This window comes from Carettochelys insculpta, chromosome 1 (genome assembly GCF_033958435.1).
Source record: "Carettochelys insculpta isolate YL-2023 chromosome 1, ASM3395843v1, whole genome shotgun sequence".
Lineage (NCBI taxonomy): Eukaryota > Metazoa > Chordata > Testudines > Carettochelyidae > Carettochelys > Carettochelys insculpta.
Genome location: NC_134137.1, coordinates 50,659,054 through 50,671,771, shown reverse-complemented (window position 1 = coordinate 50,671,771; position 12,718 = coordinate 50,659,054). Strand labels below are relative to the sequence as shown.

The 12,718-nt window shown below is 45.3% G+C and overlaps 1 protein-coding gene across 2 annotated transcripts in view; it reads left to right on the top strand.

Moving 5' to 3' along the window:
* Nucleotides 1–12,718, top strand: part of FLT1 (fms related receptor tyrosine kinase 1) — a 150,010-nt gene that overhangs the window by 125,274 nt on the left and 12,018 nt on the right. For both annotated transcript variants that reach the window (XM_074985957.1, XM_074985949.1), the window contains 7 exons: nt 2,697–2,801; nt 6,775–6,888; nt 8,016–8,104; nt 8,629–8,788; nt 9,179–9,276; nt 9,778–9,900; nt 11,290–11,401. In XM_074985957.1, the coding sequence (XP_074842058.1) occupies nt 2,697–2,801; nt 6,775–6,888; nt 8,016–8,104; nt 8,629–8,788; nt 9,179–9,276; nt 9,778–9,900; nt 11,290–11,401 (801 nt within the window). The remainder of the gene's footprint in view (nt 1–2,696; nt 2,802–6,774; nt 6,889–8,015; nt 8,105–8,628; nt 8,789–9,178; nt 9,277–9,777; nt 9,901–11,289; nt 11,402–12,718) is intronic.

The following is a 12,718-nucleotide window of genomic DNA, read 5'->3' as shown; positions in this document are numbered from 1 at the left end:
CAAGGAAACCTTTAATCACAGGCTGAGCAGGTGCACAATGGTGATGGAATGTGCCTTTGGAAGTTTGAAAGCAAGGTTCAGATGTTTACTGACCCATTTGGATGTTTCTGAAGCTAATGTCCCCACCGTTATTACACCATGTGCTATTTTGCACAACGTATGTGAATCAAGGCCAGAGACTTTCCCGTCTGCCTGGAATTCTGAAGCAGAGGGAGTAGGCAGGGCTTACTCACAGCTGTCTACACAGTACCCACGCTCAGGCTGAAGCAATAAGGGAAGCTTTAAAAAACAGCTTTATGACTGATCTTTAATGCACGTGGTACCTGTGTATGTCTCTGCCATAATGCCAATAAATCAACCATGCTGCAATACGTTTTTGGTGGGAAGGGGTTAAGTTGAGAAGGCTTCTTTTCCTGGCCACTTAAACCTCTCCTCCCCATAAAATAAAATCATTCATTCGAGCTCAGTGTCATTTCTTGTCCTGAAGGAGTGTGGGAGGGGAATACAAATCAAAACAGGTGCGTGGGGGGAGGGTTAGTGCCACTGAAGGCACAGGTGGGCAGTGAAACTCCCTTGTCTGCAAGAAGACGTGCAGCTGAGGGAGCTGGGTGGGGGGAAGCGGGATTGGAAGGGGAAAATGCTCAGCAGAGCCCAGCAGCAGTGTGGCGTGAGGAGGTGTGTGTGTCATGGAAAATGAAAAGAAATGCTTGTTGGAAATGAACATGCAGGGGGAAACCTACTCCAAAAGCCTGCAAACTGTGTTGTGGGGTGGAGAATGGAGCGCCTGCCAGATGCTGCAGGCCAATGTAAAAGAGCAGGAAGCATATTTAAAAAAAAAAAAAAAAAAAAGAAACAGATGCGAATTCCCATGCTTCCTCAGGTTGCCAAAGAAGACACCACCCTCCTAAAGCTAACAGATATGGAGAAAAAACAGCTACTCCTGCTGTGTGACCAAAAGTCTGAAAAATTTGCTAAACTGCTGTGTGGTGCCATGACACCAGATGGCTCTCTGGTTGGCTGGCGTGGCAAGGGGAGCTACCATAGAAGCCGCAACAAGTTAGGCCTGCCCAAGAATCTTGTGAAAAAAGTACAAGAGTGCGTGGATGAGGCCTTTGAGGAGCTCTCCCAAAAGGAGAAGCGCTTCATCACAGGAAACGTGAACTCGCTGTTCTGAGGGGCACAGAAGCACAGCTAGCAAACCTGTACCCATGCAAAACCCTGTAGTTATACCCACCCCCAACCCACTTCTAGCATGCAGAATAAAGACTCACCCAAACCGCTTGCTCCAGAGGGCTCAGGGACCAGCATGGAGGGGAATGCCATGGTGGGGGGGCTCACCATGGAGGGGACTGGCTCCAGGTCTATGGTGAAGAGCTGTGGGTTGTTTGGAACAACTTCCTGTGTCCCCTGCTCATTGCTTCTTTCCTCCTCTCCATTGTCTTCTTCCTCTGGACCATGCTGCTCCTCCATGCTCACCCCAGAATCCATACCTGGGCCACCACAAGTATCGTAATTCAGTCCAGGATCCGTGGTGGTGTTGCTCCGCATAAACATGTGCAGCTGTTGATAATAGCAGCAGGTCCGTGGAGCCACCCCTGACGGCTGGTTGTCTTCCCAGACTTTTTTATAGGCCTGACAGAGTTCTTTCACCTTCACCCAGCACTGCATCGAGTAACGTTGGGTGGCCATCTCGCACGCCATCTGATCACAGATGGCTGTGTTTTCCTTGGCCACCCAAAGTCTCTTCACCACCGATTGATTTCCCCAAATGGCAATGAGATCCAGAATCTCCTGACATGTCCACACTGGAGCTCTCTTGCGAGCCTGGGAAGTACTAGTCAGATCACTCCCTGAGCGTTCATGATTGCAGTACAGGGCTACTGATAATTGCTACCGATTCAGTGCTACCGATGCGGTGCAATGCGATGGGCAAAGGGATTTTTTTCATAATGGGCGCCCTTTTTATTTGCAGGGCTGGACTGCTAAATTCCAAATCAAATTTTAATTCAAATTCAAATTTAATCCAAACTTCTCGGGCTTCCTTGGCCTTCTTCCTACACACCGGTCAGCAGTGCACAATGAAGCAGCCATATCTGGAGGGTCACCGTGTAGCTTTGTGGGATACATACGGGGCACTTCTGAAGGCTAATAAATTCAAATTAAGGACTTGGTTCTTCCACACTTGCCTTGTTTCGCGATTTTAAATTTGAGATAGACGCTATATCCATCCCGTAATATTGATATCCTGTAATCAGCATTATGGCTCAATAAATTGAGGTACATGCGAAGACAGCCATGTTTTAACATCAAGCTAAAGCCTTGAAATTCGAATTTATCTTGTAATGTAGAGCCACAAAGATCTTCTTTGGGTCTGTGTAAGCCAGAAAAGCTTGTGTCCCTCACAACAGAGGTTGGTCCAATAAAAGTCATTACCTCACCCACCTTGTCTCCGTAGTCAACGACTACAACAAAGTTGCAAATGTTGCTCAGAGTAGCATGTGTTTTGCCAAACATATGCTGGCTCATCTATGTGGGAGTGCAGTAAAAGGTGCACCGCAGAGTGTTAGCTGTTTATGAAAATATATGTAGGAAGCTTTGCAGAGCACAGTTTGTTATGCACTTCATAGGAATGGTTTCGATGGCTGTAGGGTTGTTTGTTTACCTGTTTGTATCTCTACCATTTGTTTTCCATACAGGAAAGTCACTTGGATGTGGGGCATTTGGAAAAGTGGTACAGGCAGCTGCTTTTGGAATTAAAAAATCCCCCACATGCAGAATAGTTGCTGTGAAGATGCTGAAAGGTATTGTGCTGCTGGGTTGTGTTAGAACATATGCTGCATTGGTTTGTCCCTTTTTCCTACCCCCTCTTTGTTCTGCCTGTCATTCAAAAGCAAGAGTGGGTGATGTTTCCTCCAACCTATTTTATTCTGAAACACCACCCAGGCTGTATCTCACAGATCAGCTAAGAGCAGATTTTTCAGCTAAGTGGCAACCCCGTAGAATGACACATGAAGTTCTTAATGAAAGTGCTGATGAAACAAGCATGTGCTGTGGTCCAGGGGTCGGATACACTCAGCACCTGTTTGCTGATGGGTCTGAGAAAATTTAACATGCTGGTCCCCACTCATACAAACACCAAGAAAAATAGAAAGGGGAGGGTGGTGTGGGGGCTACAGTCTGTTCAAGTAAACAACCCATCGTACAATTAAAGGTTTCTGAGAGGTTAAAGCCAGAAGAGATCATCCTAGCATTGATTTGGGGGCTGGAGCACATGACCTATGAGGAGAGGCTCAGAGATGTGGGCTTGTTTAGTTTGCAGAAGAGAAGAGTGAGGGTTGATTTGATAGCAGCCTTCAACTTCTTCAAGGGGAACTCTAAAGAGGGTGGAGAGAGGCTGTTCTCAGTGGTGATGGAGGCAGAACAAGAAGCAATGGTTTATGTTGCGGGAAAGGTATAAGTTGGATATTAGGAAAAACTACTTCACCGGGAGGGTGGTGAAGCACTGGAATGCCATGCCTAGTGAGGTGGTGGAATCTCCATCCCTAGAGGCCATTACTTTTCCTACTGGTACCCTGTATTAATCCCACTAATTTAAATAGTCTCATAGATTTAAGGCCAGAAGTGACCACAGTGATTATCTCACCTGACCTTCTGCACATAGCAGGCCATGCAACCTACCGAGGTAGAGAATCTACCACTTCTGCGGGTAGCTTGTTCCCAGGGTTAACCACCCTTACTGGGAGGACTTTGTCCCCCATGTCTCATTTTAATTCAGTTTATAGCCTTTGCTTCTTGTTATGCTTTTCTCTGCTCAGTTTCTGAGTCCCTTAACACTTAGTATTTGCTCCCTGGGAAGGTGTTTAACTGCTAAGCAAATCAGCTCTCAGTTTTCTTTTTCAGCAGCCAAACAAACTGAACCCTTTAAACACCTACCCAGGCATTTTCTCCAGCCCAGCTGAAATGGTTTTATAGCCATTTTCTGTATCCACCTAACTTTCTGAAGGTTTGTCTTCAGTCAGACCCAGTCAGGGTTGATCTTTTGGGGTTCGTGTTTGCCCACCTAGTGGAGAAACACAATATTGAACTATCAGGGTCGATCCCTGTACTTCTCAATCTCACAAGGAGCAGGGAAGGTCGATGGGAGAGTGTCTCCCGTCAGCCCCCTCAGAGAGGATGGCCAAGTAAGTCAATAGCATAATATGCTGATTCTAGCTGCACAACTGCCATAGCTAGAATTGCGTATCTGCAACTGACTTAACTCTCCCCCCCAACTCCACCCACACTCTGGCCTGCATTCCTGGCTCCTAGGGCCTGTGTTAAAAAACATGTTTGTTTGAATGGGTTAATCTTACCCAGTGATGCAGGTGGCTCAGTAAGTCTGTGTCTGCACTAGCTCCCTACTTCAAAGGGAGCATGGGAAGTAGGGTGTCGGGAGATTATTAATGAAGTGCTGCAGTGCCTATTCAGCACTTCATTAAGCTAATTCCTGCCCTCCCAGCAACTTTGAAGGGTTAAACTTCGAAGTGCCGGCTTGTGTGTAGCTGCGGCTAAGCTGCCGGTGCTTCCAAGTGCCCGGGCTACTCAAAACTTTGAGGAGTAAAGGGACTTTGAAGTAGCCCAGGCACTTGGAAGTACCGGTGGGTGAGCTGCGGCGACACGCAAGCCAGCACTTTGAAGTTTAACACTTCGAAGTTGCCGCGGGGGAGAATTAGCTTAAAGACGTGCTGCATAAGCACCGTGGCACTTCAGTAATAATCACCTGACACCCTAATTACCATGCTCCCTTCGAAGTTAGGAGCTAGTGTAGACACAACCTATGAGTCCCCAACCTGTGTCGTTATTTACCACTCTGCCAATCATTTAGTCACGAGCAAATTGTGTCAGCCATGAGTTTTAATTTACTTCATATCATTAATGGCATAAGGCAGTTCCCTGTAAGCCGTGTGCTTGGCTGGCCGCCCAAAAGAGATTTGGGTGCTGCCCAGCTGATTAGCAGAGCACCTACAGCCACCCACAGCTGACAGCAGGCGTTTCTATGAGTGGTGCACATCCACACATGGCTTAGTGCACATAACAAATTTATACTGCCCCGGATGGAAAAAAATAGAGGGAAAACTGGCTCCAGGCCAAATACTGATCCCTACAAAACTCCAGGAGTAATGCTCCATTTCAATGATGAGTCCTCATTGGCAGCTACTCCTTGAGATCTATCATTTAGCCAGGTCTTTGTCCATTCAGTGGGTGCCATAATGCTATCACGCGTCGTGCATTACTAAGTCAGATATGCCGTGCGTCGTGAGAGAATCCTAGGGGAAGGCGTTGCAGGGCAGTGCAATACAAGTCCCTTCCTCTTCCCTACTTTCTGCTGGCCTCCACCAGAAACAAATCGCTGTCTGCCCAGCCCCATGCTGATGCAGCAGTTCTGGCCAGCATGTTGGGAGTGTGTCTGGAACCGAGACTTACCCGCTCTTCCCTCACAGTGGTGGTGGGGTTTGAGCACTTCGCAAAAATCCCTTATCCCCCTGCATGTGGTCCCACAGGGTGGGCAGCCTACATCAGTCAGTTCAGAACCTAATCTTTAGTAGCCGAATGGATTGGCCGGCAGGGGAATGCATGTGCTTGAAGGACCCAGACTCAGCATCTGGGTAGCTTATGACTTGAGCTCTAGCACTTCAGGATCTTGTGAGAGGCTGATTTCAGCTCCGTAAGGACAATCAGGGATTTGGGAGAAGAGCTCTGTGGTATGCCTGAATAGTGACAGAGAGGGAGCCGTGCTAGTCTATATGCTATCAAAACAAAAAAAGCAGTCAAGTAGCACTTTAAAGACTAAGAAACTAATTTATTAGGTGATGAGCTTTTGTGGGACAGACCCACTTCTCTGCCCCATGAAGGCTCACCTAATGAACTATTTTGTTAGTCTTTAAAGTGCTACTTGACTGCTTTATTGTAGCATGCCTGTGTCTGTCTGTTTTTATGGCCTTATCACTGTAGTGGCTGAGCACCTCACAGGCATTGTCCTCAGCACCCTGCTGTGCCCTAAGACAGCACTAGCCTCCTTTTACAGAGCCGAGACCTGAGGCACAAGCAGAACCACTGATGGCAGGTGCTGGGGGTGGGGGGGCGCAAAGGTGTCAATTGCCCCTTGCCTGGCATTTCAAGGGGCCTGGAGCTGTGGCTACCACCACTGCTGGAGTAGCAGCAGTCAGGGCTCCAGCCCCCTTTGAACTGCTGCGGCAGCACTGTGCTGCTGCTCCACGTGTGGTACTGAGGGAGTTGGGGGAGGGGCAGAGCTTGGGGCTGACTGCCCTAAGCCACACCCTTTCCACCCCTGGGGCAGGGAGACAAGCCTCCCTTCTCCCTTCCCCCCCCCCCCCCCCCCCACCTTGCCCCTGGGCGCCGGTGGCTGTCGGCTCTGCTGGGCACAAGGTAAATGAAATGGTTTGCTCCAGGTGGGCAGAGGAAGTCTATTTCTGAGCCAGGGGCTGGTACCAAGTCCTTTGAATCCAGTCTACCAGGCCATCCTTCCTACCCCTACAAATCCCCAAAGCAAAACCAGCCCAATATTGAATGTAACTCTGGGAGGAAGTTGGCAATGACTAATACTTGTATGGGTCTCAATGCAATTAAAAGGAAGCTAAGCAGGAAACACAACACAGGGAAATGTATCTAGGGCTGACAATTATGTCACGTGTAAAGCCCTGGCAATCGGCATGCAGCGGCACAGCTCCCAAAATAAAACCATCTTCATGCCCTGGCGGTGTTTTGTATTTACAGAAGGAGCTACAGCAAGCGAATATAAGGCGCTGATGACCGAGCTGAAAATCCTTATACATATTGGCCATCATCTTAATATTGTGAACCTCATAGGAGCGTGCACGAAAAATAACGGTAAAAGAATTTGTGCTGTGCTCAACGTGGCCTGAGCTATTGTCTGGATAATTGTCTTTTGACTGTGTCAGTTTTCTAACAACGTCCCAGGGCCAGCTATTGGCTAGTTTGGTTAGTTTCAGAAAGATGAGCACAAGCCACCATCAGCTAAAAAGGGAGGCCTGTTTGGCCGGATGATTGAGGGCCCTCCCACTCCCTTTTCGTAGAATCCTAGGGCTAGAAGGGACCTCAGGAGGTCGTCTAGTCTAGCCCCCTGCTTCAAGCAGGATCAACCCACACTAAAAGTCAAGTCTTTTTACAATTCTTTTTGGTTCTTGTGTTTAAAACCTTGAATATAGGAGCATCCTAAACAAGGGGCCATGTGTTGCCCTAAGCCCTGTACTCCAGTTTGAAAGTGCAGGCTAGATTAAGTATCATCCAGGAGAGACAAGAGGCAAGGGGTTTTCAGAAATGGCCACTGCCTCTGAATTCTCAGTCTTGAGATCTACTCAGCTAAACCTCCACCCAAGAAGCTACGAGGAAATAGAGGGTACATCTACACTGCAGTTCAGTACCCATGCCTGGCCCCTGGTAGCTGACTTGGGCTAAATGGGTGTTTAATTTAGACATTTGGGTTTGGGCCAGAGGCTGGGTTCTAGGACCTGGGAGAGTCCTTGAACTTGGACTGTAGCATCAAACATCTAAGTAGCAGCCAAACAACCTCTTAGCCCAGGCTCCACAAGCCTGATTCAGCTGGAATGGGCCAGTCACAGGTGCCTGAGCCAGAATGTAAGTGGTCTGCAAGTGAGAGAGCATTCTTTCTGGAAATGCCATCCTATTTGTTTTAGTAGTGCACTGTCTGGGGCTGCAAAATTCTAATGAGAACCCAAACTTTTCTGATGAATGGAGGGCTCCACAATTGTGATTTTTGTGTTGGTTCATTCCTGATTTTCAGAACCATTGTTATTTTTTGGGAGTGTCCAGAGTCCTTCAGGCATTGTTCCTGTACATTAAAATACATTGTTAATTATTTTGCTGGGCGATATTGCTAGCGGGGTGCTGGAGAGATTTTGCAGTTCCTCAGAACTCATTTTCTTTTTTGCATCTTATTTTAAAACCACTGAAAATGTTCCTTCGCTTCTTGTCAGGGCCTCTGATGGTGATTGTTGAATACTGCAAATATGGAAACTTATCAAACTACCTGAAAACCAAAAGGAATTTTTTCTTCCCCAACAAGGTAAAGAACCAGACACCTTAAGATTAGTCTCGTGCAGTGACGGGTGGGTTTAGAAATTTGGTTTATGGAACAGAAGCATAAGACAAACAGCACGACCCCTGATCCCAATGCAGTCAGGAACAGGCAAGAGATGAAGCTAGGAAAGTTTCCAGAGTCTTAAAAGTACTTTTTGTAATGCATGAATAGGAACATCAAGAATGAAAGGTTGTGGACACCTCATGCAGGAATACCACCTGCTCTACAGGGGAATCTGCTGGTTTCGTGGGTTCCTTCTTTGCTACAGCCCTGCAGCCCGTGTGTGCCAACCTTCTTTGTGTCGGTGGGCACTTATTGACACAAGAAGTCCAATAGCAGCCATTCTTGAGAGTGTGCTTGCTGACTTGACCATCATGCCCATTCAGGGAAGGCCAAGATTTCAGGAAGAGGTTATAGAAGAGATCATTTCATTGGCTGAACTGATTTCTGGCTCATCCAGCTTGTGGAACTTTGCCACAGTATTGCTCCCTACCTCTGTTTGTTTCAAGGATGCGTCGTTGCAAGTAGAACAGATGAAAGAGAAAAGAGATATTGAGCTGGTGGAAGGTAAAAAACAAAGGCTGGCTAGTGTCACCAGCAGTGAGAGCTTAGCAAGCTCTGGATTTCAGGAAGATAAAAGTCTGAGTGATGTGGAGGAGGAGGAGGAGGGTAAGTATTAATTCCTTCCTGTTCCTGCACAGTCTGTCTGTAATGTATTTACAATATGTTCTGCATCTCTGAAATATATTTCCTCATTTATCACCCTAATAAACATCCGTGGGAGCTAGTTACCGGGTCAAGTCCAGAAGCTAGAAGTTTAAAAAAAATGTTTATTTACTGGGTTACTAAATCTTACTGGAAAATGACTGTTTCTTCTGCACGCTCTTTATCTTTGGGGAAGACACCACAGTAACAGCGTATCAAGCAAATGCTGTTTTTGTTGTGGGTGACGGTGGTTTGACGTCTAAGGACTACTCTATTGTGGATTAACATAGTGGGGTAACAGTGGCCATTAGGGAAAAAGCCTAATTAATTTAGTATGTGTTAAATTGCTTCCAGATTCTGACAACTTTTACAAACGGGCCCTCACTATGGAAGATCTGATTTCATATAGTTTTCAGGTGGCTAGAGGCATGGAGTTCTTGTCATCCAGAAAGGTCAGTTTCACCTCTTTGGATATTCCTTTGCAGAAGAATCAGACTCAGGAAAGGTGAAATGTTGTCTGTATTTTAGTGACACCTTTCCTTGGCAGAACTCCCAAAGGAAGGGCAGCTCCCCTCTTTATGTTCTAAGTATAAGCGTGTGTTTATTCAAGTCTCCATACTATAAACACAGGATTAAAGTGGACGGCTGTGGCTAAAGCTGATTCATTCAGAGATTTTTTTTAAAAGATATATTAATACAAAACACTTTAATACCTACTTTGGCAATGTGTAACAGATTAAAGGCTTGTGACTTTTTGGTCTGGAAAAAATGTTTGTGAACAACTGTCCATTGTTTACAGTAATTTCATATAAACTTTAGTCGACTTCCTTAAGAAAATATGAATTTGATCTTTCAGATAATAATAATTTTTTAAAAACAAAGCGGAAAGATTCAGGAAATTTGTGGGTAGGATTAAGGAAATGCAGTTTGATTGTTCAACTCTTTTATTATAGTGTATTCATCGTGATCTGGCAGCCAGAAATGTCCTTTTATCTGAGAACAATGTAGTGAAGATCTGTGATTTTGGCCTGGCAAGAGATATTTATAAGAATCTTGATTATGTGAGAAAAGGAGATGTAAGTAGACATTTGGTGGGTTCGTCCAGTTCCTCATAATGTATCATTTTAAACTGTTCACTAAAATGCTCTGTAAACGTTTATGTTCCTTACACTTAAAAGAGTCCGAAAGCTATCAAAGATTTTATATGAAGATGAGCAATCCAGATGTGTTGTATACACACTGGCCATTTGCATCCTCAAAAACAATGCTCGGAAATGCTGACCATTTCACAGCTCTGGTCTTTTAATAGTTCACATGTTGGGATTTGTTTCTTGACTAGGCTGGCCTAGTAATCCAGTCAAAGTGAGCTGCATACTTGAAAGCAATCATTTAAGCCTAAATAGGGTTTTTTGTCCCTCCATGTACCTACACAGGGCCAAATTCTGCTCTCAGTGAAATTGGGGCAGAACGGCACAAAAGGTGATGGAATTGTACCAGGAGTATAGTAGGTTCCACAAGTGAAAATGAGGCCGAGCTAGCATGAGGCTGTGTCTGCACTAGGGAAAGTAAGTCAATTGCAGATATACAATTTTAGCTCTTGCAATGGAGTAGCTAGAATCAACATATCTGCAATTGACTTACCTGGCCATTGGCACTGAAGAAAGTCAATGGGAGAGTTTCTCCCGTCGACCTCCCTTACTCCTCACAAGAAACTCTCCCATTGACCTTCTTCAGCGACGATGGCCAGGTAAGTCGATTGTGAGATGCAAGGGGTACGGGGTTGACTGCTGACCTCTGATAGGTTGATTTCATGCGTCCCTATCAGACACGTGAAATCGAACCCCAGAAGATCAACCCTGAGCGGGTTGTAGATCAATCCCGAGCAGATAGTATAGACATAGCCTAAGTCTGCCTATTTGGGTTTGGGAGACTTGCGCCCAACAGCAGCGTAGACATACCCAATATGCCTCTGAACAGACAATGAACACTGTGAAGGCAAACTGTGCCTGTATACGGTGAAGTGAATGGAATTTGGCGTGGGTCCTGGGGGTCCACCCATGTGGTTCTTCTGGCCAAATCAAGACCTATCTTACCTACCTCCCAAGAGGTTAATTTTGTAAATTGCGCTAAAGACATACCTTACTAAATGGGCGCCAAGACTTGTTGTTTGAATACCTGAAAATGTCTCCCTATTAAAAGGCATTAGGCTTCCCAGTTTCAGGTTCTTTTACATCATATAGAGTAGATAGAAGTTTAATTTTTCAATAGAAAAAAATACCCAGCAAAATAAAAACTAAATGGTTATTTTTGGCTGAGTGCTCATTGGATTGTTAGTGCCTGTAAAACAGTACACTAGAATCCTCCGCTGGTGTTAACTGCTTACATGATTACATATTTTTATATCATCTCCGACAGAATTTTGTATCCACTGAAAGTAATTATCTGGCTTGTGCATTTTGTTACAGGCACGACTCCCCCTCAAGTGGATGGCTCCAGAATCCATATTTGATAAAATCTACAATACAAAAAGTGATGTGTGGTCTTATGGGGTATTGCTGTGGGAAATATTTTCTTTGGGTAGGTTTAAATTTATGGAAATTAGAGACTCAACGGTTAAGATCTAATCAAAGCCCATTTAAATCAATGGAGAAATGTCTGCTGACTTCAACTGACTTTGGCTTAGTCCTTTAATGCTAGAAACATATGCTCTGTGTTGCATATATAGTTGTGTGTTAAACTTCATGGAGAGTCATGAGACCACTGAAGAGCCACAGAATGCCAATGTAGCTGTACCAGGAGCTATTTAGCTATCTAAAACCCCAAAGGGAAACATACAGGAACTAAAAGGAGAGGGTGCGGCATGAGTGTATAGCAGCGGTGGGCCAGATGCGGTTTGCCAAGGATAGCCCCTATTTCACCATTCACAGATGCTTCCTACATACACCCTTCACTAGCAGAAGCAAGACAAAGGAACATTGAAACAGATGCTGGGAAATGAACTAGAGCAGGGCGTTTGAAATAAAAACCCTGTGCAAAGAAGTACATTTTAAAGTGAGAAATGTGGGCTACAGAAGCAATACTGAAAGGGAAACAGGAATGAATTCTGTCTTCCAGATGGAGACTGACAATGGTGGAGGAAATAGAATCATAGACCACTAGAACTGGAAGGGACCTCAAGAGGTCCAACCTAAATATCCAACCTAAACCTCCCTTGCTGCAGTTTAAGCCCATTGCATCTTGTCCTGTCCTCGGAGGCCAAGGAGAACATTTTTTTCTTCCTCCTCCTTGTAATCCTCTTTTAGGTACTTGTAAAGCACTATTATGTTCCCTCTTAGCCTTCTCTTTTCTAAACTAAACTAGCCCAGTTCTCTCAGTCTTCCCTCACAGCTTATGTTCTCTAGATCTTTAATAATCCTTGTTGCTCTTCTCTGGACCTGCTCCAATTTCTCCACATCTTTCTTCCCAAAACTGGACACAATATTCCAACTGAGACCTAACCAGCGCAGATAAGAGCAGAAGAATGACTTCTCATGTCTTGCTCACAAAACTCCTACTAATGTGTCCCAGAATCGTTTACTTTTTTTGCAACAGCGTCACACTGTTGACTCATATTTAGCTTTTGGTCCACTATGACCTCCTTGATCCCTTTCTGCAGTACTCCTTGCTCAACAGTTGCTACCCATTCAGTATGTGTAAAATTTATTATTTCTTCCTAAATGGAGTACTTTGCATAATCCCAGGCAATCCCACATCCAATCTGTTACTAGTTTGAATACACCTTGTTGGCACTGCTGCTGATTCTGGTGTTTTATGGCATTTTTTTTGGCATTTCTCCCGAAGCCTCAGCACTTGGAGTCAAGTACTCATTTGAGAACCTTGTGGGGTTTTTTGTTT